General features: G+C 36.9%; 1 protein-coding gene across 1 annotated transcript in view; it reads right to left on the reverse strand.

Annotated features, from left to right (window-relative positions):
- The window catches only part of DZIP3 (DAZ interacting zinc finger protein 3), a 65,499-nt gene that overhangs the window by 17,502 nt on the left and 20,615 nt on the right, over nt 1–27,382 (reverse strand). Inside the window, exons 12-20 of the mRNA XM_040980513.1 lie at nt 24,598–24,674; nt 22,319–22,936; nt 20,174–20,206; nt 19,016–19,185; nt 16,617–16,661; nt 11,802–11,824; nt 8,027–8,189; nt 5,225–5,320; nt 4,916–5,043 (exon numbers count right to left, since the gene is read on the reverse strand). Of these exons, the coding sequence (XP_040836447.1) occupies nt 4,916–5,043; nt 5,225–5,320; nt 8,027–8,189; nt 11,802–11,824; nt 16,617–16,661; nt 19,016–19,185; nt 20,174–20,206; nt 22,319–22,936; nt 24,598–24,674 (1,353 nt within the window). The remainder of the gene's footprint in view (nt 1–4,915; nt 5,044–5,224; nt 5,321–8,026; nt 8,190–11,801; nt 11,825–16,616; nt 16,662–19,015; nt 19,186–20,173; nt 20,207–22,318; nt 22,937–24,597; nt 24,675–27,382) is intronic.

Raw genomic sequence — 27,382 nt, forward strand, 5'->3', positions numbered from 1 at the left:
GATTTTCTTTCTGTTTGAACTTTTCTTTAAGATTTATTTATTTATTTATTTATTGGAAAGGCAGATATACAGAGAGGAGGAGAGGCAGAGAGGAAGATCTTCTGTCTGATGATTCACTCCCCAAGTGAGCACAACGGCCGATGCTATGCTGATCCGAAGCCAGGATCCAGGCACTGGTTCACTTTCCAAATGGTTGCAAGAGTCAGGGTTGGGTGAGACTGAAGCCGGGAAGCAGGAAATGCATCTTGGTGTCTTTCACAGGTGGCAAGAGCCCAAGGACTTGGGCTGCCTTCTGTCCTCCCAAGTGAACCGGCAGGAAGCTGTAGTAAAGTGCAGCAACTGGCACTCAAACCAGCACGCTACCATGAAATGATGACATTATTTTGAGGTTCTCTTGTTGGTCCATAAATGTTCAGATTCTTATTTCTTCCTAGTGAGTGATATTTTAATATTATTAATATTCCTCTTTATGCCCAGTAACTTTCTTTATTCTGATAATCTGAGAAGTCACTCCTATTTTTGTTTTGTTTTTTGATTGTTTGAATGGTAGTCTTTCCCTTTAATCTTGCTTTTACGTTTTTCTTTCAGTTTCAGAATCACGAAAATGAAAGGGAATTGCCATCTACTGAGCCAAGCTGAAGAGCAGTCAGGAACTCATTCTAGCCTGCTATGTGTGCGGCAGGGCCATAACTAATTGGTAATGCTGCCTGCAGCACCTGCATTAAGAAGAACCTGGACTCACAGGACAGAAGCTGCAGCTTGGTCCCAGGGACTCCCCTGAGTAATGAGCATCTTTACATGGCCAATGTCTGGCCTTCTGCTTTTGCTTTCAATCTGTCTATACTATTTACTTTATTTTTTTTTATTGTTGTTAACATTGTATTATGTGATACAGTTTTATAGGCACTGGGGATTCCCCCCAAAGTGAGTTTCTTGTCATAAACGCATTGTTGGATCATCTGTTTGTTTTAAAATTCTATTTGCTGGAGTATTTACAGCTATACTTATAATACTGATATTTAAAGTATTGTTGATATGTTAGGGCTTAAGTATGACATTTGATCATTCTTACTTTCTAATGGGTAATTTGAGCATTTTATTCTCTATCTTGACTTACTATGTTTTTAGTATATCTTTTTAGTAGTGTTCTTAGTGGTTGCACTAGGTATAAAACATATGCACAGTTATCCTTTTTTCTGCTTAAAGTACAGAGAAACCCTACTCTAATTCAGGTTACTTTATTCTCTGATTTTAAATGTACTGTTATAGTTTCCTGACACACACTGAATTTCACATGACTTAGTGTTACAATCTTCACTCCAATCATCAAATATTATTTAAGAAGTTATTGAGATGCAGAAGAGTCGCTTGTAAATCTTCCTTCTCCTACTCATTTCTATCTTTGCCTTTCTGGAGTTCCAAGCTTCTTTTATCAATACCTTTACGTTCAGAGAACTTACTAAAGCTTCTCTTTAAGGGCGGATCTGCTAGGGACCAATTCTTGTACTTCTCCTTTCTCTGAGACTCTTATTGTCCTTAATAGCTAAGAGCTATTTTGGCTGGACGCAGGATTCATGGTTCTATTTTCTTTCAGTAACTAAGTAATACACCTCTTCATTCTGCTCTCCATGTCTTCAGATGAAAAATCTGTTGGTATTCAAATTAGTGCTCCCACGTAAGTAATATTTCTGTCTTTCTGCTTTCACAAGTTTTCTTTGTTTTTGTTTGGTTTTGTACTGTTCATTTGGGTCAGTACTGATTACGATTAGAATCTATTTAGCTTTTTGGATTTGTAAATGTATGTGTTTCATGAATTGGAGCAAGCTTTTAGTCAAATCTTTGATATTTGTGAGTCCTTTCTGCTTTCCTTCTGGAACCTGATAATAAGAATTTCAGCTCTTTTGTTATTTCTTCATGGATTTCAGAGACGGCCTTTTAAAATTGTTTTCCAAGGTATTTTCTCTTCATGCTTTAGATTGAATACATTCTATTCTGATGTTCATTAACTCAAACCTCTGCCACTTGCAACTTGTGACTATATCCAGCAAGCTTTTATCTCAATAATTTTTAGATTTTAATAAGTGTCATAACTTCCACATTTATTAAAACATTACTCCCTCACTGATAATTTCTAGTTTTTCAGTTAAGAAATTCTGTTGAAATACCTTCATGACTGTTGCCTTAAAATCTTTGTAGCTGTTCTGACATCTGAATAACTAAGTTTGCAATTTGTTAGTCATTCCTTGTTCATGTTCTGGTCTTCCTGGAATCTGGTATGATGCATGTTTTCTATTGTGGCCCACATATTTTGGACTTCATGAAACTCTAAGTTCAATATAATCTTTCTAGTTTTAACAGGCAGTTCTCTGAATTGTTACATAAAAGGGTAGAGCCAGTGTGTATTTTCAGTGTCACACTAAACACTCAACTAACAGTGTTCCAGCAAAAGTAGAGACCAACTCACACTGCCTCAACAGAGATACAGAAACTCGTTTCCCACTGGGGCCCACCTTCTCATTAGCACCAAGTCGTACTGCTTTTTTCCCTCTAAGAGGAGCATAAGATTAGTTCCCTGCTAGATCTAGATGACACCAGAAAGAGTGAATGGTTGACTCATAAATTTGTTGCTGCAGAATGGACTTTTGTGGTGTCCCTATGGAACCAGCTGACATGCTACATGGATTGCCAATACCAACTAGTCCCTAGGGCCACAGTCTTGGCTTCTCATGGCATATGTGTGGGATAGTAGAGATGAAACCTACTATTGATTAATCCTGATCACAATGGCTTGTTAAGCCTCATTGGTGCTGGGTACTGGCACGTTCTGTTGGAGGACTGGAATGCCACCTCTTTCGACATGGTAGTACTGGGAGATCAGCTACTTGGTCAGTACAATGACAATAGCCCAACAGGAGAACAGGTTGCTTTCTAAACTGAACGGGGAGAGTCAGAGTGCATTGAGATCCTCAGGAGAGTGCTGATGTTTGGCTGCAGTAAGAGAGGGATTGTCAATAACGCTTTTATTATTGTACTTTCCTTTTCTTAATTTTTTTCACCTAAAAGGAACAGTTTTCCCTCCTTAATTCATTTTTATCTTCTGTGCTCATTGGAAGTTCCATGGCTTCTGCAGAAACAGGGGAACTTATCATTTTGTTCCTTAACTTTCAATGTTTTTAGTCAGCATATTGTTTTCTTTCATCTTTTGGAGTGTTCTTTTCTTGTCTGCTGTGTCATATACAAGGTGTTTGAGTTATAAAGAAACCAGCTTTGATGAATGCAGTTACAACAGCTTAATGAACCTAGAAACTCAGCTCTGTTTTTCATAATTTTAACCCTCAAATGTTAATATCTACACTCCGTTAACTCATAACAAAGGTCTCACAAATCTTGAGATCTTTTACCCTGGGCCTTAAATGATTCTGACAGAGTAGGCACTGAATAAATATTTAGCAAATATTCAATACTGAATGTTCATTGACGAAGACATATACATTCTCTTAAGTCTACTGATTGGCACAGCAAACAAGGGTATAGCAGCCAGATGTCAGAGTTGAGCAGGACTATCATCCAGTGGTGAAGGAGAGTGGCCATTCCTCTATATTGATGGCATGGCTATCTGATCTGGATGCTGTGAGATATATTCTAGACTGGTCATCATTTTCCAGGTTAAAATACAAAGTCTTGAACTCTAAACTACAGTTCTTCGGTTAAATCTGCCCAAATTTTCCTGCGGTCTTACCTCCTTCTTAACTCTTCTTAACCTGAAGAATCTCTTTAATTCTACTACGCACAATTAAAGTGTTTAAAAACAAATATTACATATCTATGACTGTAATCGATTTTAAACAAGACTTCATGGAAGACTGGAATCTTGTGGCATCAGTGTTCACTAAAATAATATATTACAAACTATGCTACTGCTTCAGTTGGTACTGGTTAAGTAGAAGACAGAGATTAATTTAAAAAGAATAATGCAGTTCACTTATTTTTTTTCTAATTTTTTAATCTTATGTATTTAAATGTTTAAGGCTCTCAGCAGAAAAGACCCTAGTAGGCATGGACAGAATCACCATGAATTTTGATTTCTTTTCAGTCTCTCATACTTAGAACATAAATACTCTAACAATAAAAATAAAAAGGACCTAAATGAAATCCCACGTGTCTTTGAAGAGGTATTCTTCAAAAAGAAATAGCCAATCATTAGTCAGTTTTCCAAACTAGAACTATAACATGAAAGTTAATTATATTTCTCATGTAATTCTATTACCTTCATACTTGTACAGGCAATATACAAAAAGCTTGATATACAAACAGCGCAGTTGCTTGTTTAACACACACAGCAAGGAAAACACTGCCTTAGCAAGTGCAGGTCTGTGGCTGGCATTTCTGTCATGTAGTCTTAATGCCACCTAGTGGCCAAAGAGAGATTATCTGCTAAAGATACTATTACAGAGCAAACAGATTTTTCCTTCTTTTGATACTGTCTCAACCCAGATGTTTCGAAGAAGGGAACTTGCATTATTTTTAACATATTGTTTACCCAATACTATGTCAATTAATTCCATAATGTTGTATATTGATACTGAGGCCTTGTTGGGGCTTTTAACTGACCGGATCTTTACTCTGTTAGACCTATCTTCAGACCATAGAAGGTCTCCCCAAGAGGCCACTGGACTTATCTGGACAATAAGACGCTGAACTTTATGCTAGGCATGTGTTTGCAAGCAATGAATCTCAACTGAACTTGAACTATGGTTATGCAACAAGGTGGAGGAATCCACCATGGGGGGAGGGGTATGGGAGGGGTGGGGGGAATCCCCAGCGCCTATAAAACTGTACTACATAATACAATGTAAGCAACAATTAAAAAAAAAATTATAAAAAAAAAAAAAGTTCTCAAAAGATTTGTACTTACTTGGAAACCTTATTGACTCCAAACACCACCTGCTGGTTAAGAGACGCAATAATTTTGTCCTTCTTTTTAATCTGCATTTGATTTTCTTGCCATCGAAAAGTTACTGTTTTCAACTGTCTTTTGAAATCCTGTTTAAAGAATACATTTGCACAGTGAATTCTGTTCAAGTCATCAGAAAGTAATGAAAAAAAGAACAAACTGTCTTCTTTAAAAAGACACTCTATTAATAAAGGTGCTATTAAAATTTTATTAATTTTAACATACTAAATACTTCTCACTTCCTTCAGACTTAATGGCAGCAATACTTACCTCACACTGATAATGCAGTCTGTACAGCTGCTGTTGATGGGCAAGCCTCTCTTTTTCAGTTTCTCCATAGTCTGCAGACACCTTGCCACTGACACCCTGCTGAACATAAGGATCATCCATGTATTTTCTTCAAAGACAACCATGGACATTTGAGTTATTCAAAGTGGATTTAGTGGATAAAGTTACCATCTGACTCATGCTTTCTGTGTGAACTCAGACCTGATCTGCTCAGGTTCTGTTCACTACCCCCTCTCCTTCACCTCAACCATCAGGAAGTGTGTGTGTGTGAGAGAGAGAGAGAGAGAGAGAGTACTGAGCAGCCCAGGCTCAGCATGTGGTGTCAGCCAGCCCTGCCTACTAAAGGGTCATTTGTCTCATTACCCCAACTCCTTAGTCAGCATTTTGAAAAAAACATCATCACACAACAGGTTCATTTTAAAGTACTATTTTTCTTTGAACTGCTGACCAGACCAGCAAAGGGCTATTTTCCATCTTCAGTTTTTTTCTAAACAAGGGTGGGGACCCTTAACTGCTTTGATTCAGAGTTTGTTTTCTCACTTGTTAAATTGCAAAAATTTCTCTACCTATTTAGATTTTTCTATTCTCCGGTCATCAATATGCCATGTTAAATCACAGAGCTCTCTGTCACTCTCCTAAAATGTATAAAGGCCTCTGAAATCTAGCTGTACTTCCTAAATTAATATAAATGTCTGAGTTACTGTAAATCATAATTAGTTTAAATATTGCCGTAAACCATGTGAGTCTCAAAAATATGTATGTCTTTGAAAAGATGCACTGTTGGCTCTATGCTTAGAGACCCTGTCTTCTAGGTTAAACATTTTCCTGAGACTAAGGATTGCAACATTTTGGTAAAGTATAACTACATAGGTAGCTCATGTGTTTTCTACTGTCTTTCATTGAGTTTAACTGCTTTCAAAATTTGGGTCTTAAAGAAGTCAGCTTTACATCCATGATTAGATCTACTCTATAGCTCTGGTTAAAATGCTCAGGTCTAACTTTGATCAACTGGTTTAAACCTTTGTGAATTCTTTTACATCTAAGGCTCTTCAGTCTTTGATATTGAAGCTTCCATTTGGTTCCCTGAAATTTGAAAGATGAGACTCTCAACTGTAAAAGAAGATAAGGCCTTAAGCTTTGTGTTAGCCATCAAACTCCACGCAGTACTCCAAAAGATGTCCCTGAAGAAATGTAGATGCCAGGGACCCTTGGAACAACCCTTGGAAGAATGCCCTTCAAGGACATTCCCTTTTCACGTGAAGCAGCCAGTCACTGCTCCGCATCAGTTAGAGCCTGTTCTTCTGAGGGTTGGAAATGGAACAGTTAGATGAGCTAACAGGTGTTTAAAGTCAGGTGCTTGTAGGATGAGAAAAAGGGGGAGTCCATAAAGTCTACAAGATGCTTGCTTCTATCCAGAAGGTGTATTTAACAAGACAAAAGTACCACCCTTTTCTTCTGAGTCTATGGTTTTGTCAAGAGAATAGCGGAGGCAGTTCCTCCACCTTAAGTTTTTAGCTTATCATGAGGATAAAAAGAAATTACCAATCACACCCCTTTGATTTTTGTTTTGAGCAACCTAGATAGGATGACGTTTGAGTTTTAAGTTTGAGTTTTGTCCCCACCCTCTGACTGCTAGCTGCTCTTCTATTCTTTCTCCAAAATTGTGCTTCAAAGACTCCACTTGGACGAAATTTTCAGGACTACCTCTCATTGGACCTTCTCCTTCCTGCTGTGGAGGTTTCTGACTTTTTAATAAATCTTGGTTTGTTAAAAACAAGTACCCCAAAAGAGCCAAGGTACTTGGTGAGAGCCTGAATTGTAAGTCATGCAGTCCCAACAGCCCACATCGTTAATGGCTACACTATCATATTGGGAACACATTCATCTTAGTTTAACTGACTGTATACACTACTACTAACAGGGACCAGGTCTTAGCAGAGGTCTTGACACAATGTACAATCCAAATGGTTACTCAGTAAATGATTAAACATTTTCAAAACATTTCTAAATATTTTCTATGCTCAAGATTTATTACCACTGACTGGAAATCATACGTAAAGTATTTAACCTTTAGTGTTATATCCAAAGTTACGACTATTTTATTTCAATTAAACTACACCCTCTAATATTTTAATTGGAGAAGAGAAATATTAATATAATAATTTATGACTGCAATACTATCAGGGAATCATCCATAGTAACTATATCTTTGAACGTGACTGCTCCTATAAACATACACACTTTTATCTGGACTACAGAACATGTTATCAATAATTCTCATGGGTAAGCAAATTGTTTTTAAAGACAAAATGCTACTATTTACTTTGATTTATTAGGTATTCCACTGAATACTTAGATTATGGTAATATCCCTCTTCACACACATCATTTGAAGTGGTAAGTACTATAAGGAAAGTAACCAGAAAAGAAAATGTTATACATTAGAATTCTTTCTTATATTTCATTATAACACTAGTTCAATTAAAAAATAATTTAAAGAAGCTTTGTTTTAAAAAAAAAACTATTTTTTCATGATATTTAATCTAGTGGAATGTGTTGGTATTTTTATGTGTAGTATTCAAAATGCCTTTGCAAGGTATAATGCTCTGTTCAACAGGTATGGCCAGCAAGTGCTTTCAGGACGAAAATGGAAACATTTCCACCTCCTGATAGCCTAAAACTCTGAACTTTTAAAAGAGTTAACACTATTCAAAATATTACAGGGAAAACAAGGGTGTGTCTGGAAGAAGGAAGGCAAGGCTGTACCTGTTTAAATCATGCTTACCTGCTCTAGCATGTCCAGAATATGCAGTTCATCCAGGCTGTAGAACTTTTCCTCAGTTGCAGAATCTTCTTGAATATCACTTCCATCATCTTTCATAAATCTGAATATATCTGAATTTTCTTGTTCATCCTTCACGTCCCCTTCCTTTTCTATCATATATGGGCTACAGCAGAAATGCAATCAATATAATCTTTGGTAACTGTATAGCACTTTTCATGTAAGTTATTATTTCTCAAATTCTAACTGTAGCGATCTCATGAGATGCATAGCATTGGCAGGATTCACAGCCAAAAAAAGAGTCTGAACAGTATTCAGAGCACATATCATTTTTGACGGTTCACAAAGAATATTAGCATATTTAGGTATTACTTAATTCTGTTTTTCCAAATGTTTTCAACAATCAGAACACCAGAGCTTATTTTCTAGATCATAACTATTATTATAACTCTGGGCAACAATCCTTTGGGTAACAAGTACTTCCAAATCCACCTTATTTTATTTTCCATTATAGTATTACTTTCCACTTAAACCAACATCCTTGACTGATAGGTTGACCTAATACAAACTGATTTAACCAATTTCCATGTTTTTGTCTGAAGTACTTCAAAAATAGATTACAAATGGCATCATAAACCACACTGTAAAATTAAGTTTCTTTGTTTAACAGTACTTTGAAAAATGAATAAAACATGGATTCCTAAAAGCAAGCAACTAATAGATACTACTAAGAGAAAATGGAAATACTACTTACAAAGGAAGGATTATTTGATTTTATGCTTGTGTATAAATTTTAAATGCATATTATTTTGTTAGCTGGGTTAGCAATTAACAGCCATTAATTTCTTCCCTACTGTTACTGAGTGGCAGCAAGAATAGTATTTTTACTTACAGCATAATATAAACGACTTGATTTTGCTAATGAATAAAACTCTCAGATACATTATTACTTTTTTTAGGTCCCTGAAATGTAGAAACAAATGACATCTTTTGTTTATATTTCACAAAGCACTACAGAGACAGTCACTGCGTATCACTCAGCGTCATAGAGTGGTCTCAAAATTTCTCAAAATTCAATTAAGTCAATTGTTTAAGATCATTCATTCCCAAACCCTCTGCTTTTTTGAATTAAGTGAATAATTTTTAAAAAGTATTTCCAAGTACTTCCACAACTATAAAAACACAAGCAAAGTTCTAATTATGGAAAGTTTTCCAAATTTATTCCAAAATTTTTAACCATGATAGTATTGGAATAACAAGGAAAATGTTCCATATTTGTAAGATTTCAAAAAGAAACATGACGGCATGAAACAACACAATGTCAAGGGAATATGAAACAAACGTGAGAATAACTGCTGAACCAAGACGAGTAGCTTTTATAACGCTATCGTATATATATTATTCCCTCTACTTCTGCTATAATTGAAAATTTTCAGTTACAAATAAAGTGCCTCAGTGATTTAATTGTATTCCAGATGGGGCTCTGAGCAAATTAAAAAAAATATTTGATGATTCCATTCTATTTTTTGAAGAAGTATAAACATATCCTGGATGGTGTAGAGTTGCTTTAGATACATATGGATCATGTCCAATAACAGCAAGAAAATATCAAGGTAACAGTTCAAATATGGGCTCAGCACATTAGCCTCCTGTCTAAAGCCCTAGCCTTATACGTGCCAGGATCCCATATAGATGCAGGTTCATGTCCTAGCTGCTCCACTTCCCATCCAGCTCCCTGTTTGTGGCCTGGGAAAGCAGTCGAAGACGGCCCAAAGCCTTGGGACCCTGTATCCATGTGGGAAACCTGGAAGAAGCTCCTGGTTCCTGGCCTTGGATCAGCTCAGCTCCGGCTGTTGTAGCCAGCTGGGGAGTGAACCAGCAAACGGAAGATCTTTCTCTGTCTCTCCTCCTTCTCTCTGTAAGTATGACTTTTCAGTAAAAATAAATAAATTATTTTTTAAAAAGTTAAAATATGTTCTTCTGGTATTTTAAAGATAAATATATCCTCAGAGTTCTGTAAAATTATCAATATTTTACTTTGCAGATTTTGGTAGAAGTAATGATGCCTCTCTTTGTGTTTCTCCCCTTCCTTCGAATGCGACACTGGCATCAATCACATGATTGTGCGATGTATCCCTTAATGATCTTTTAACATTGAAATATTTCCATTATGGTATCATTATGCTCCTAAAATTTTATAATGAAACAGGTAAAATTTGTTCAGTTTATATGAATGAAATAATTTTTAAAAAGGTAAAATTCATTGTCAATACAATGATTTAAAAAATCACATTAAATAAATAAATAAAAAACCCTAAACCAAACTGCTTCATAAAAGCAGGTTACTGGAATATAACAATGATGTGTTCTTTAAACTTGTCTTACTTTGTCAAAACTTTGCTAATCACAAAGAAGAGAACATTGTAATAAATTTTATACTGGCCCCGAAAACGATTTTCTGGTGTTTGAATGAAGCAGTCGGCACTGGGTATCTCTTGAACAGCCTCAATAAAAAGTGTTGAGAAATTCTATTTTATTCTAAAATTATCTCAATTTTTGCAGCTTCCTGTAACAAATAAAACTTGTACATTCCTTATATATATATGTATATATATACATATATATACCATATATATATATAAGATACATATATACATATATATATAAAAGATTTATTTTATTTTTATCAGAATGGCAGATTTACAGAAAGGAGATACAGAGAGGAAGATCCTCCACTGTTTCACTTCCCAGATGGCCACCATGGCTAGAGCTGACCAGCCTAAAGCCAGGAGCACGTAGCTTCTTCCAGGTCTCCAGCCTTTGGGCCATCCTCTACTGCTTTTCCAGGTCATTCCTTTTCTTTTCTTTCTTTTTAAAATTAATTAATTTTTAAAAAAGATCTTACTTCATTGATTAGAGTACAAAGGGTCAAGGGCTACAAGAAAGTAGGTAATACCATTGTTTCCACACTACTATCATTCCCCCCCCCCCCTCCGTATAAAAGGTCAGGGAGAAACGAAGGGAAAAGACCCACTCAGCATCCCACCCAACCCAGGCCTCTGATGCTCCTAGGGTCCTTCTCAAGCAGTTTTCATAGTTCAATATGTCTGAATTGCTGCCAATCTTGCCATTCCAATCACAATGAAACCTATTCAGAATCCACTGGCTGACATAGTCTCTTCATGGTTGGGGTTCTGAGATCAGCAGTTCAGTTGGAGGGATCTCCAAAGAAACTTCATCTGAGATGATCCCAAACCTGGTTCTTGTGTGAATTTGCCAGTACAGGGTCTGGTACAGGCTGTCACCCCAATCAGCTTATGCACATGCTGTTCGTTGCAATTGCTGGGTCAGTTCTATTTCCAGCCCTGTCATCCACTTGAACCAATCGGTGTTGTAGTCCAGCTCGATCCTACCCACTTCATACTTGGCCCTCACACAAACCAGTGGGAGCTGCAGCCTAGCTGGGGTGACTCCCCATAACCACCCCCAGGCCTGCTCCATACCCTGGTTCCCATGCATGCCAGTATGTGCTGCAGGCTTGTTCGGTCTGTCCCACATCCCTTTTAGCTCTGGTACTTGTCAATGGGCATTGAATCCTAGTTCAACCCAACCAACCTACTATCCAGCCCATACACATACAGGCAGGGGCCTTTCTGTCTAGCCACACCTGCCCCTGTTCTTAGTAAGAACACTTCATAAAGGAAGGCTATGTTATATTGGCAACACACAATTTAAAAATACTAAGAAGAAATTAAAAATTAAATAAGCAAATACTTACATTTCTTCTTTTGATTCCTTAGTCTGGAAAAAAAAAAGGTATAAGAATTAGATAACCTGTGTCAGTTATGTCATTGCAACATTATGAGAGGGCTATATTTGTTAGTGTATTTCAGCCTGTTTGATCACAAACAGTAGTAGTAGGTTGCAGGTACTTACTTAAATGCCTTTATTTCTAACACTGAAATCTAAGATCCATGAAATAAACCTAATTACATGATAGGGGATAGACTCTGACACTACATATTCTTAATCATTCCACACCCTCCCCACTTTTAAAATTTATTTTTATTGGAAAGTCAGATTCACAGAGAGAAGGAAAAAGAGAAAGATCTTCCATCCGCTGGTTCACTCCCCAAGTAACCACAGCAGTAGGTGCTGAGTCAACCCAAAGTCAGGAGCCAGGAGCTTCTTCTGGACCTCCCACATGGGTGCAGGGTCCCAAGACTTTGGGCCGTCCTCAACTGCTTTCCCAGGCCACAAACAGGGAGCTGGATGGGAAGTGGAACAGCCAGGGCATGAACCTGCACCCATATGGGATCCTGGCACGTGTAAGGCTAGGGCTTTAACCACTAGTCTACCCTGCTGGGCCTCCATTTCCCTTTTGAAATGGTGGTCTTAGTTCAGTAAATTGACGTTATAATCTCTATCAAGTAATGAAATGTAATTTGAAAATCACAGATTCAGATGATCAAATTGAGCACTGAGTTGAGTACCTACTAATAAACCTAGAGATTGGGGCAACAGTCAGGGTTGTTGAAAGTATAAATGTGAAAGAAATTAGACTCACAATAATTTCTGTGATTTCTTAACAACAAACTTCACAATTTCCTGTGCCACAGATACAATGTTGTATATACAAATTTGTTTTCCTTTCTTATCTATCCTTTGAGGATTTTGTGTTTCACTGATTTTGTACTCCACGCAAAGTCTTAATTGATGCTATGGGTTAGAATTACTAACTCTGTCTTCCAATATACTTGAATACCTGGCATTGCCAAGGTGCTCAGTTTTTGTTCACAATGATCATAACTAGTGTAGTTGATTATTTTTCAACTTCCTTTTTATGTCTTTCCATGATTTCATGTATCAGTCTCTTATCTTCTTCTCTACAATTTCCCTCCCGGAGTGAGGGCACCCAGTTTGAAGAACTACATTTATTTCCTCTTATGTTTGATTTATTTCCCCAAGACTTCACTTAAAAAAAAAATAACAACAACAACCAAAACTGTTCTTTTGCCTGCATTCACACTGAGTGGTAGATGAAGGTATCTAATTAACGCTCAAGAGTTATTTGTAATTTGGATGTATTAGAAGGTAAATATCTAAAAGGAACGTACAGATAGCATAGCTACAAAGTCCACATATCTACTATATAGATGTTATCTGTACTGTCCAATTCATTATAGTACTGATTTTAATTCTTATTCATGTATTCAAATAGGTATTTTCAGTATTTCCCTCATAGTTAACAGAAGGCACAATTCCAGGCACAGAGACTATATTATCATGTGTTATAAAAAGAAATTCTGTATGCCAGAATTTTTAGAACTCCTAATAATCAGAGATTTCAACTGCAATTTTTTTAAAGGTTTATTTATTTTTATTGAAAAGGTGGATATACAGAGAGGAGGAGAGACAGAGAGGAAGATCCTTCATCTGATGGTTCACTCCCCAAGTGAGCACAATGGCTGGAGCTGAGCCAATCCAAAGCCAGGAGCCAGGAGCTCCTCTGGGTCCCCCACGTGGGCGCAGGGTCCCAAGGCTTTGGGCCGTCCCCAACTACTTTTCCCAGGCCACAAGCAGGGAGCTAGACGGGAAGCAGGGCTGCCAGGATTAGAACCGGTGCCCATATGGGATCCCAGTGTGTGCAAGGCGAGCACCTTAACCACTATTGTGCCGGGCCCTCAATTGTAATTTTTATACCTGGTTGCTGATACCACAGCCAAAGTTGTCCTTATACCTTTAGTTTAAGAGTAAATAAAGATATAAATAGGTTAATTCAATATATAATACTTGTATATATATATTTTTTTACATTTTTTAGATCTTAACATTTTAAAACTTAAGTGAAGGATATAAGATACAGAAGATCTTTCTTCCTATAACTAAACTATACTGTGATAACTCTTTAATTTTCAAAAAGTATCTCAAATTCTTTTAATGAAATAAATTAGAAAATTCAGGATAGTAAACAAAAGTTACCATGCATGTGTTTACTTTTAATAAGAAAATTTTAATGTTATGAGCTATACATTTTTAATTTTTAAATATTTATTTTTATTTGAAAGAAGGTTTACCAAGAGAAGAAGTTGAGAGGTCTTCCATCTGCTGGTTCCCTCCCCAAACGGCTGCTATGGCTATACCAGAGCTAATGTGAAGCTGGGAGCCAGGAGTTTCTTCTCCATCTTTCACATGGCACAGAGGTCCAAGGACTTGGGTCATGTTCTGCAGCCTTCCCAGGCATAAATAGGGAATGGAATTTGTAGTCATTCCCTAGGTCATTGGCCTTGTGTTTGACAGCTATGGTTTCACTTCACCAGCTTATGTGGTATTAGACTTGGGAGACATCAATAGCTTAGCAAAACTTTAGAAAACATTTTAAAATCATAATAAATAAACTAAACTGGCCCAGCACAATAGCCTAGAGGCTAAAGTCCTTGCTTTGCACTCGCCAGGATCCCATATGGATACCAGTTCATGCCCCGGCTGCTCCATTTCCTATCCAGCTCCCTGCTTGTGGTCTGGGAAAGCCTAGGGACCCTGCGCCCTCGTGGAAGACTTGAAAGAGGCTCTTGGCTCCTGGCTTCAGAGCAGCTCAGTTCCAGCTGTTGCAGCCACTTGGGGAGTAAACCAGTAGAGGGAAGATCCTTCTCTGTCTCTTCTTCTCTCTCTACATCTGTCTTTCTAATAAAATAAATAAATCTTAAATAAATACATAAAAAAGTAGACTGTATTTATTATCGAGTAAGAACTATGCAAAATCAAAAACATGTTTTAAGAACAAAATTACAAGTTTAAAATATAAAATGATACTTCATTTATCAGATTGGAGTATAAGTTATTTTGTTCCTGACATTAATAACTATTTTGTAGAGTCACTTCATTGTCTCAGCTCCATTTAAGATTAAAATCTCTGTATGCTTTTTGTCTCACTAATTGGTAATTGAGCAAATTTCTCACTGGTTAAAACATATGGATTATATAAAGATTTTTAGATAAGTTTCAAGCCAGAAAACTAGTTTTTTTTTTTTCACCACACAGTTTCTATAAATTAGTGGTTAGCTACACACATGGTACAAATACTCCTGACTCTACTCTTCAATTTCCAAGCAACTAAGAAACATTTTTCTAAAATTACAAGAATGGGATTAGCCATTTAAGATGCTCCTGTCTCATACTCCAAGTTTCTGGGTTCAATTCCTCACTCTGTTTTCTGACTCAAGATTCCTACCAACACACACTCAAAGCTGGTGATTGTAGCTCAAATAAATGGATTCCTTCTGCATATATTATGGATAGTGTGCCTGGCTCCGAGCTCAAGCCTCAGAACAGCCACCATCACTGCTCTCATTTAGGGAGTTAAGCAGAAGATGGGAGCTCTCTTCAGATTTTCAAATACACTTCTGAAAAATAACAAAATTATTCTAGCAGGCAACGTCATGGCAAAGCAGGCTAAGTCTCTGCTTACATCATCAGAATCACATTTTGGCTCTGGTTCAAGTCCCAGTGGTTCCACTTTCAATCCAGCTTCCTGCTAATGGCCTGGGAATGGGAAGGCAGAGGAAGAGAACTAAAATCCTTAGAACCCTGAAACCACATCGCAGACTCTGAACAAACTCCTGCCTCCTGGCTGCAAGATGGCTTGGCTTCATCGGTTATGGCTCTTTGGGGAGTGAACCAGTGGATGAAAGATTCTCTCTACTTCTCCTTTGGTATCTTTTAAATAAAAATAAATATTATTTTAGATTAATAATAAATCTCTTTTTAAAAAAAACTGTTCTAGATAGTGATATATTCATTCTGCATCTAGCAAAAACCAAGAAAGCAATGAAAAAGTGTGATTTGAATAATTTTTAAGACAATATTTTTAAGATTTTTTTTTTTTTGGAAAGTCAGATAAACAGAGAGGAAGGGAAACAAAGAGGAAGATCTTCCATCCACTGATTCACTGTCCAAGTGGCCACAATGGCCAGAGCTGAGCCAATCTGAAGCCAGGAGCCTGGGGCTTCTCCTGGGTCTCCCACATGGGTGCAGGGTCCCAAGCTTTGGGCCGTCCTCATTGCCTTCCCAGGCCACAAGCAGGAAGCTAGCTAGATGGGAAGCAAGGCAGCTGGGAAACGAACCAGTGCCGACATGGGATCCCGGCGTGTGCAAGGTAAGGATTTATCCACTAGGCTACCATGCTGGGCCCTTTAAGATAATTTATTGCACTGCTGGCATACTTCTAGATATAAAGAAGAAAACTAAGATTGCTTCTGATTCTGAAAAATGTATCTGAACATATTGGTAAAAATGACAAAAAGCTGTTTTTGAAGCAATAAGTAGGCACTTTAAATAGTGAAGTTGGTAAAAGTCATAATACTTCCAAGGGATTAATTTGTCTACTGTATATTAAGATGTGTAAATTATTATTTCAGGACTTACTTGTTAGATCACCTGCATATGCAGATTTCTTTATACTTACAAATTCACTAAAGTATTGACTTGTCTGTTTTATTTCTATCTGGGCAAATTAATATTTTAATATTGAATTCAAGCATTAAATTTTGTCATAATTAGACATCCTCCTATTACAAGCTCATAAACCTCTTACCTTTTTATTCTTAGTCTTTTTCTTTTTCTTTGATTTACCTTTAACCTAATAGGGAGGAAACAAATCATTTATTTAATATGTATTTCAAACTTCACAATAGGCTATTCTTCAAATTATTATTTCCTCTAATCACTCAGAGTTCTTTTTTTTAAGTATAATACATCACACATATTTTTCTACATTGTGAGTTCAGTGAATTTGAGTTACATTTAGTTTCATTATATTTATTTCATCTTCAAAAGTGATATATAATGTCAACATATGGGTTAATTTGGGGTGGGCATTGTGGCACAGTTAAGCTGGGGCTTGTGCTGCCTGCTTCCAGCATCAGGGTGCCAGTCGGATTACAGGTTTCTCTGCTTCAGATACAAAATCCTCCGGCGCCTGTGTCTTTGCCAACAATGTTGGAGACCCAGACAGGATTTGGAGTTCCTATCTTTGGCCTGGCCTAGCTTCAGTTACTGTGGGAATTTGAGGAGTGGATCAGTGGATGGAAGATCTCTGTCTCACTGTATCACTCTGCCTTTCAAAGAAAAACAAAACAGAAAAGAACACTTAAAAAAAAACAGATTCTGATATTCTGAGCATGTGAATAATAAAGGAGGTAGGTACCTGAAAGATTTATTTTTATTTAAATGGCAGATTTACACAGAGGAGAGACACACAGAGAGAAATATCTTCCATCCACTGCTTCACTCCTCAAATTGCTGCAATGGTCAGAGCTGAGCCGATCCAAGGCCATGAGCCAGGAGCTTTTTCCAGGTCTCCCACATGGGTGTAGAGTCTCAACGTCTTGGGTCATCCTCTGCTGCTTTTCCAGGCCATAAGCAGGGAGCTGGATGGAAATGGAGCATGAAAACCAGCACCCATATGGGATCCCAGCCCATCAAGGTTGAGGATTAGTCTATTGAGCCATAGAGTCAGCCCCTACAGGTACTTATTTTCAAAAACCAAAATATTTATGTCCACAAGATGAAAAATTAAGCATCAAAATGATTTAGTTGACTATAATAGTTTTATCTGTTAAGAAGTATAGATTCCACCTTATATAATCTTAATTTTATCTCTGTGTAACTAACATCGACATACTCCAAATTCTTTTCTACCTGTCTCTCTCCTTCATTCCCTAATATACTTCCTATTACCAGCTCACATATACTTCCATTAATCAGGATAAATTAATGCATTTAAAAATCTAGCAGAAAGTCCAGCATTGTACTACAGCATGTTAAGGTACTGCCACTCGGGATGCTTATTTCACATATTGGAATGCTGGTTGAATTTTTATCCATCTTTGATCCCCACCCTTACTAATGTGCTTAGGAATGAGAAGATAATGGTTAAAGTTACTTGAGTCCCTGTCACCTACATGGGAAACCCAGATAGATTTCCTGGCTGATGACTTCAACATGGTATAGCAGGCTTGGTAAAACCATTTGGACAGGCCTTGGGGCTAAAGTCCTTGCCTTGCATGCACCAGGACCTCATATGGGCGCTGGTTCTTGTTCCAACTGCTCCACTTCCCATCCAGCTCCCTGCTTGTGGCCTGGGAAAGCAGTCGAGGATGGCCCAAACCTTGGGACCCTGTGCCCGCGTGGGAGACCCAGAAGAGGCTCTGGATTCTGGCTTTAGATTGGCTCAGCTCCAGTTGTTGTGGCTACTCGGGGAGTAAATCACCAGATGGAAGATCTTTCTCTGTCTCTCCTTCTCTGTACTTCTGACTTTCCAATAAAAATAAATGAATCTAAAACAAACATAACCAGTTTGGCAGTAAGCCAGCAGACAGATCTCTCTTTCTTTTTGTTTCTCTTTCAAATTAATAAATAATTTTTTAAAATTAGCATAGTAGCTATGTATATGTATTCAATCATTGTTGGCAAAACAAATGGTCATGGCTGGAATGATTATGCAAGAAAGTACTGACAACCAAAGCAATTTAAATGCTGTATGAACAGGACCCAGCACAGTAGAACAGTGACTGAAGTTCTTGCCTTGTACATGCCAGGATCTCATATGGATGCTAGTTTGTATCCAAGTTGCTCCACTTCCCTTCCAGCTCCCTGCTTGGGCCTGGGAAAACAGTCGAGGACGGCCCAATACTTTGAGACCCTGCACCCGCATGGGAGATCCAGAAGAAGCTCCTAGCTTATGATCAGCTCGGCTCTGGTTGTTGCGGCCACTTGGAGAGTAAACCAGCAGATGGGAGAGCTTTCTCTCTGCCTCTCCTTCTCTCTGTAAATCTGACTTACCAATAAAAATAAATAAATCTTTTTTAAAAAGGTATATGAACAATGTGATAAGCAAAATAATTTACACTGGAATACTTCAAGTTCAGCACATGCAAAAAATTAAAGGCATAGGATAAAAATCTACAATAGTAAATTAATGAAAGCTTATACTTCTTGAGGATCTTTAATGGATTCTGTTGATGATTCGCTGGGTATTGAGGCACCATCTTTATTTATTTCTGCTAACTGTATTTCAGAAAGTGATTTCACATTAATATTGTACTCAATAAGAGGTGGACTCAGTTCTTCTTCCTCGTTCTGTGACTCTTCTAGTTCAATACCTAAATATTAAAGAAAAAATACTCAAAATCTGAGTGTAAACGGTTTCGGCTCATTGTCAATATTATGCTTGTCAATTAAAAATTCCAGAAGTAGAGCACACCTTACTTCTTTAAATTACTAGTTGAAAATTTAAAGTCAATTTATCAAGTATAATTGCACATATAAAACAGCCTGGAATTATGGAGTATGAACACAAACGCTATAAGATCCTTCTGTTATCTTAAGAATACTCCAGATATAAGATAGTCTGGAATTAAAATAGTATTTAAATATTAAGTCTTTGAGTGCCCTAATACTGATGCTATTAATATTATAACTGATAACATTTAGGACATAAATCTGAAGCATGAAAATCAGAGACTGCTATAAGGCCTATATTTTTTCTTTAACCTTGTATTACATGACTCTGTTTTAAAACCACACTCCTCAATAATGTGTCAGACTTTTAATGTTAAAACTTACAGACTTTGATTAATGGGTCACAGATAGTCCAATAATGAACTACAAACAATCCCAGATGTTTTCTTAAGGACAATTTTAAATGCAGAGTAAGAATTAAAAAAAAAAACTTCACAAAAATGATAATTAAATAGCAACTCATCATCTAGCAAAAAAGCAGATAACTATAAACAATAGATAATTTACTATATAGCACTACATATGCTAATCAAAAGCCAATAGTAGATAACAAGCAATAGATAATTTACTACAAAGCACTACATATGCTAATCAACACATACAAGAGCAGAGCAAACAGGCAGTCATTTTATATCCTTCAACAATGTCCTGCGTAGATAAACACTGGGACACATGCACTCAGACCCAGGCGCAGTGAGGCTCAAACTACATTCAACTGACCACTAGGCTTGAATAGATACCATGATTTCCTAAACTTTTAAGTTAGCTTATCACTTGACTAGGTATAAATGTCCCATAGGAATTTCTAATTAAAAGATCACTTAGGTATTTTGCTTCTAAAGTACTTACGTTGACTACCCGTTATTGATTGTAGAGCAATTCCTGTGATGTACAAAGAAAAAATTTAGGTTTACAACTGCAAACACAACCAATAAATATCTGGCACTGAGAAAAATCCATGGTATTTTTATATTGTCTCAATTGAAAATATAGGTAATTGTAAAATATAACCATCTATGCTCACCAATCTTATTTAGCCAAGGCACATTTTTGATTTTTAAAAGCTACAAATTCAGAATTGGACAAAGTAAACAAAAATCAATACTGCATTATATTCAAAGTCTACAATATAAATACTTTAAAGTAAGCAATAATTCTTATATTTTTATAGTGGAAAGCTACATAAATAATAGCCAACTATTAAGCAAACTTATCCATGAATTTGAGTCTTTCTCAGCAATCTGAACCATTCTGAATAATACTACCTTTTCTTGCCCACTGATATTTCTTGAACACCTTAAATGTGTATCAGGTTATACCCTGTTCCAAAGAGTAAATGATGAGCCTGGCATTGTAGCCTAGTGGCTAAAGCCCTCACCTTGCATATGCAGGGATCACATATGGGCACTGGTTCTAAACTTGGAGACCCCACTTCCCATCAGGCTACCTTTTTATGGCCTGGGAAAGCAGTCAAGGAAGGTCCAAAGTCTTAGGACTCTGCACCTGTGTAGGAGACCCAGAAGAGGCTCCTGGCTCCTGGCTTTGGATCAGTACAGCTCTGGCTACTGTGGCCACTTGGGGAGTGAATCAATGGATAGAAGAGCTTCCTCTCTCTCCTCCTCTCTATATATTTCACTTTCCAAAAAAAAAAAAAATCTTCATGGAGATTTACTGCGATGTGGATGTTAATTAAAATAGTGAGATAAATAAAAATTGCAACTGGAATAACCAAGGAAAAAATATATGAGAAAGTCTTCTCTAAAGGGACCTGACCAATAAGAAAGCTGTTTGAAATGTCTCGATTTGAATTAGTACTGAGTGCCCTTTCTCAAATATTACCATATCCTCATGAGTTGTTGCAATCTAAAGCTATAATAAATATGCTTACAAGGCATTATTTCAGACTAAAGATTATTGCCTAATTAAAAAAAAACTATCATCAAACTCAGTATTGGCTTTTTAAAGTTTTAAAATTATTATTACATATTAATAATAATTAATCAGGGAAACAAAGCTATTCCAGGACATTAATAAAAGAACCAGGATTGGGACATGGCAATCATCTTTGAAGGTGAGCCAGTTTAATGGGATGTTGTGATCACCAATGATTCATTATAGAACAGAACTACTAATTGGGACCAGAAAATGTTATCTAGAACAGCACAACAAGGGTTTCAAGTGAAGCTGTCCTACAATGAACTGTGATTACTAACCAGAGGGCTCAGAGGTGGTCCCTGGGGTACAGAATGGGAGGTCTTTAAGTCTTTTCTTTCTCTTTTCTCTTATTATTATTATTTTTTAAATGAGCATTTAGGTCCAGGAATGGCTGCAAGTAAAAGCAGATAGCTGCATGAATGCTACCTGATTCTTAAAATTATCTGGTCAATGACTAGCTGCTAACATTTTAATCATCAGGGACTTGCTAAAAAGGAGAAGAAATTTATACCCACTGTATCTAACATGGGCCTCACTGAAAACACACATTGTTTTCAGGGTTTTAGATCAAGTCATCCCTCATTTTGTACAAGTGATAAAACTCATCTATATTAAAATCTTCACAATTCTTTTCTTAATACATAAACTTCTCAGGAAGACAACAAACATTTTTTTCAAACATTTTCTTTCTATAAATTCTTTTCTAATTATAATGTCCTTTTTTCAGTTCCCTACATTTTAATACATTTGTATTTCTAACCGTTTTTTTTTTTGCCTCTGAAACATCATTTCTTCATCTTCCCACTTAACTTCTACATATCACTTAAGAGTTCTTTAGATATTATTATATTCTCCAGAAAGCTTTTTTTTCCCTTTAAACTAAGATCTACTGTAGTAATCTGGGAAAATCTCTAACTCTGTGATTTCTATTACTTCGTTTGTGAGACTATTCTCCCAAGAATGTGAAGTCCTTGAATTGCCAGGTCCTTTGTACTGTGCTGCTGCAGAGCTGACACTCAGGGGAGGCTTTACTGGCCACAGGAAGTAATTATTTGGTACCTTGTTGATAGCAGGATAACATCCTCTGGATGATTTCTGGTACTGGTATGCCTAGGTAGATGGATAGCTGATGGTAATCAAGTGAGATATTCTCAATGGGATTCTCTTTCACTTTGTCAATATCCTCTTGTTTCATGCCAAGACGTAGAAGAATATCTGAAACTTTTTTCCAAATTGAATTGAACTGTGACTCAGTGAGACCATTCATCAAAATCTCACTGAGGAGGATATCCCGGTATTTGCACAGCCTCAGAATGTCTGCAGACTTAGAGAGATCAGAAGATGATGGCTCCATATTCCAGCCTTTTTTGGGTGCAGGGAATACATTCAAATGTTTTATGAGAGCTAACAGGAGGCATAAGTCAAACTGTTTGGACTGTGGTAGCTCCTTGTTTGGGGGAAAAAGTAGATGCCATGATCCACCCAAAGGATGATTGGTCCAAAGATGGTTGTAGTAGGACTCCAACACGTTCTTGTGTATGAGTAACTCTTTTTTCAAAAGAGGGGGTGGCATAGCCTCATCAAATATTTTCCGAACAATGTCAGTACCAGAAATAATAATTATATGAAGCAGGTGGTAGAAATAATTATAATCAAGTTTGAAGACAGGCATTTCATCTGAAAATGAATGTTGAGAAGTCAAGACATTTCACATTAATAACTGCTTTGTATGTGATCTTTTACTGTGTTACATCATAAGTTTCTGTAGGAAGGAACTATTCCAAAAGAAGGAAAAACAGAATCATGCTTTCTTAGAGTCAAGGTCAGTACACAATGCTACCAAGCAGAAGCCATCACAGGGACTAAACATCACAGAAGCCTTTCATGCTTTTAAGTTCTTGTTAAAACTAAGTGAGTTATCACAACCAAAAGACATCAGACTATCGGGCTTTCTAAATTCTGAAACTTTCTAAGTTTTAATTGCTAAGGTTTAGTTATACTTAGACAATTTAATCCTAATCATCACTATCTAACAGAACCTTCCATGATGAAACTATTTTACATTTGCATGTACGCTGCTCACTGGGCACTGGAAATGCTGCTTGCTTCATTAAGGAAGAGTGTCTAATTTTTATTTCATTTAATTAGCTTCAGTTTAAACAGATATATATGGCTACCAGCTATCACATCAGATAACTCAGATCCATATCAATATACATAAAGTGATCTAATAATGCTTTTCCCCTCAGACTACGGTGCGCACACCACCAGCATCAGCACTCAGTTGGGAACTTTTTAAAAATATGGGATCTTAATTCCCTTTTCACATGATGAATTGCCACCCAAATTTTTAAAAATTTACCAGGTGACATAAACACATACAGAGTCTGAGAAATACAAAACTACACTTGATTTAGCCAAAAAGCTGAAAAGGGACAAACACTGATTTAATAAATTTCATGTCCCTATTTCCCCAAAGGATAAACTGCTAATAGTTATTTCATTAACAGAATGTAATAAGGCAGAAAATTAATTATTTGATATTTTTCCAGTCAATAAAATTCCCACAGAAGGAAAGCAGAATGAGGTGAATTATAAAGAAAAGAATTTGGTATATAACAGTATTTCATTTTTATAAACAGCAAAATATACATTTACTGTTGATACTCATCATTATTATTTTATCCTTCACCATTTTATGTTTCAAGAGATTTTTATATTAATATGTTTGTTTGACATAATTGACTTACACTGTGAAGGCAATAAAATTTAAAAAAAATTAAAAAAAAAAAACCTCTGGAGTATTTCTCTGGACTGCCACATGAGGACCTAGCTGGGATGAGAGACATAAGTTTTTCCTAGCAAAAAGTACTACCACTAAATTTTCTTCTGTGGGATAAACGAGGGCTCCAAGAGCTGGCAGAGGACATAAAAACACATTTCTAAAACAGCTGAATATAAGTTTAAACTCTTGGCCCTCAGTCCAAAATGGCATTACTTACAGGTAGGGCTGCTTTCCCACTTGTGATCAAGAGGGAATGCAACAAGGAAGCAGCGTTTGACAGAAACCTCCATCAGAAGACACCTCATCATGTCGTCACTGCTTTGTTCAGCCCTACAATGCTTCCCCTACAAAGTAGAATGAGACCATAACCCTGCAAATTTGGTATGACCTCTAGGCTACACTAAGTGTTTCTGGCTGCAGTAAACACAGGTACAGTGAATAAAAAAGCAAGTGAAGATATGACTTTATAAATCAAGACAGAACACTTTATAAATCAAGTTAAATGTTAACATACTTTTCAACAAGAGCCATATTCAAGTAAACTAATGAATACCTTTTGTATTAAATTTTAAACCGATCTTCGGTCTTATATCAGTGTCTGCTATTTTCAGAGACATCAACGTTTTATAGCTGCAAATAGAAAAATACATTTTGTTAAAATAATACCAAAGTCATTCCAGATTTGGGATATAAGCACGCTAAGTGAGTATTTTCTCCTCCTGAAAATAAGTAGAAAAAATATGAAGCTAGAAGACTAAGAAAACACCAACAATGACAACTCCTCATTGCCATTTTCATTGAAATTGAGAGGTTGAGAGGTAAGTAGTATTTGCTATAAAGAATAAGAGTAAGAAAGAAAAACAGATTTTTTTTTGGCAATAACTACTTCACAAAGACCCAATTCACTCAATGCCCAGTGATTAAAAAATATAAACAAAGGAACTAGCATAGTTTTAAAATAATTTTACAAAGAGAGGGACAGGGTCTGGTGTGATGGCTCAGTGGCTAAATCTTCCCCATGTAACCACCAGGATCCTATATGAATGCTGGTTTTTGTCCTGGCTGCTCCACTTTTGATCCAGCTCCCTGCTTGTGGCCTGGGAAAGCAGTAGAGGATGGTCCAAAGCCTTGAGACCCTGCACTCACTTGGGAAATGTGGAAGAAGTTCCTGGCTCTTGGCATCAGAGTGACTCAGCTCTGGCTGTTCTGGCCATTCAATAGTGAACTATTAGATGGAAGATATTTCTTTCTATCTCTCTTTCTCTTTTTAAACCTGACTTTCTTTAATGCAGATCTTACTGGTTCACTCCCCAAGTGGCCACAACAGCCGATGCTGAGAAAGTCCAAAGCCAGAAGCTATTGAACTTCTTCAGAATCTCCCATGTGGGTGCAGGTTCCCAAGGTTTGGGCTGTCCTCCTCTGCTTTTCCAGGTCACAAGCTGGGAGCTGGATGGGAAGCAGGCAGCCGGGATTAGAATCGCAGCCCAAATGGGACCCTGGTGCTTGCAAGTGAGGACTTTAGGCACAAGACTTTTGTGCTGGGCCCTAAAATAAAATAAATAAGTAATAATAATAATAATAATAATAATAAAGGAGAGATGGACAGAGTGGCAAAGCAGTTAAATCAGTTAAGCACTAGGCAAATGCTGTTAACAAAGAAAAGGAAAAACCTCTCAGCTAATTTTGACATGAACTCTCCAACAAAAAAGGAAAGTAAGTATTGGATAAGATAGAGTGTCAGTTTTTTGAGGATTTGGTCATAGTTACTCTCGTTTGGCTACTGTTGACTGACCTCATCCTCAGGACCACTGTAACAGCGTCCACCAGCCACCACATTGGGAAATCTTAAAACTATTAACAAAGACACTCAGTCAAAGGAATTCTTCCACGCTGCTGGGAGGGAGAGTCCATTGTTAAAACCACTGCAGAAAACAATTCAGCAAAACCCAGCAAAACTGAAAATGTGCTAAAAATTTCTTGCAAAATCCAGCAAAACTGAAAATATGTTAAAACTTTCTTGTAACTGCACTGCTAGGTATATATTCTGAAAACAAAGCTGAAATATCATGAAGTTTCTGGCAATTAAAAAACTTATTTCCGAATAGCCCATGTAAACACACTGATGCACACAAACCTGGAAACATACTGTATTAAGTGAAAATATAAATTGTTACATATTAAAAATAGGACATGGCTAAAGCTCTTTGATGTTTAATGAGAAGTTTGTAAAAAAAAAAAATTGATGATCAAAGGTTTCAGCCTAAGAAAACAGAAAAAGGCAAACTTAAACTCAAACCTAGCAGAAACAAGGAAATAACAAAGAAATTCAATCAAAAACAAAACACTAGAGAAAACTACATATAATCAAAATCTATTTGAAATAATAAAGAAAAGTGATAAACTTCTAGCCAGAAATATTACACAGATAAAGAAAAAGACATTTATTGTCTATGTCAGGAATGAAAAGGATGATATAACACTAGGTTCATGACCTCTTCCACTCAAGAAACAGGAAAGTTGAAGCCAGGAAGCCAAGGTCATTGAAAACAGTAGAGAATCCCAGAAATGAAAGAGAAAAAGCGATCCTTAAATTCTTTCTGGTCTCATCTGATCATTGCCTAATACAGGTGTGAAACGGACCAATGCGGTCTGGCCGAAAGCAAAAGATCTGGATGAGACTGCAATCGCCACCCCCAAAAAGTGCCTCACAGGAATAACTGCACCCAGACTAGATAACTCCCCATCAAAAACATTACTGCAGACAAACTAGTAAGACAGGAAACGTCTTGATGGTACAATGAAGAAACTACGAGAAGCTCTGAGTATTTGATGGTACACGGTAAGAACAGCACAGCAGAGATGACGCCGGTGAGTTCACTACGGTCTAAGATAACGAGAGATAAGCTAAAGAAACCTCAACTCAATGTTAAATGCAGTGAAGATCCTGCCACAGAAGGGTCCCCTTCAGGACACAAGCGCTGTCTCAATTTTTACTTTAGAAAAGTCCTGTAAACAGCTATTTAAATAATACAACTGGCTAAAGCTAAACCTACAGACAGAAAGGGATGGTGAAGGAGCAGACAAAGGGGGAAATCTGACTTCAGGGATGTTAGTGTCATGACAGAAAGAGAGATCACAAGTCCAGTTTTGGACTTGCTGAACTATAGATATTTATGAAAAACATAAGTAGAACTATTAACTGCAAGTAGATACACGGGTCAAAGTTTTAGACTAGCAATCAGCGCAGAGATAAAAATTCTAGTTTCATTAACTTGTAATATAGAAGTTACACAAATTAAAACCAATGCAGTGCTCCTGACAGACTGAAATATGGTAGA

The sequence above is a fragment of the Ochotona curzoniae genome, unplaced genomic scaffold (genome assembly GCF_017591425.1).
Source record: "Ochotona curzoniae isolate NIBS_2020 unplaced genomic scaffold, NIBS_Ocur_1.0 contig_3498, whole genome shotgun sequence".
Taxonomy (NCBI): Eukaryota; Metazoa; Chordata; class Mammalia; order Lagomorpha; family Ochotonidae; genus Ochotona; species Ochotona curzoniae.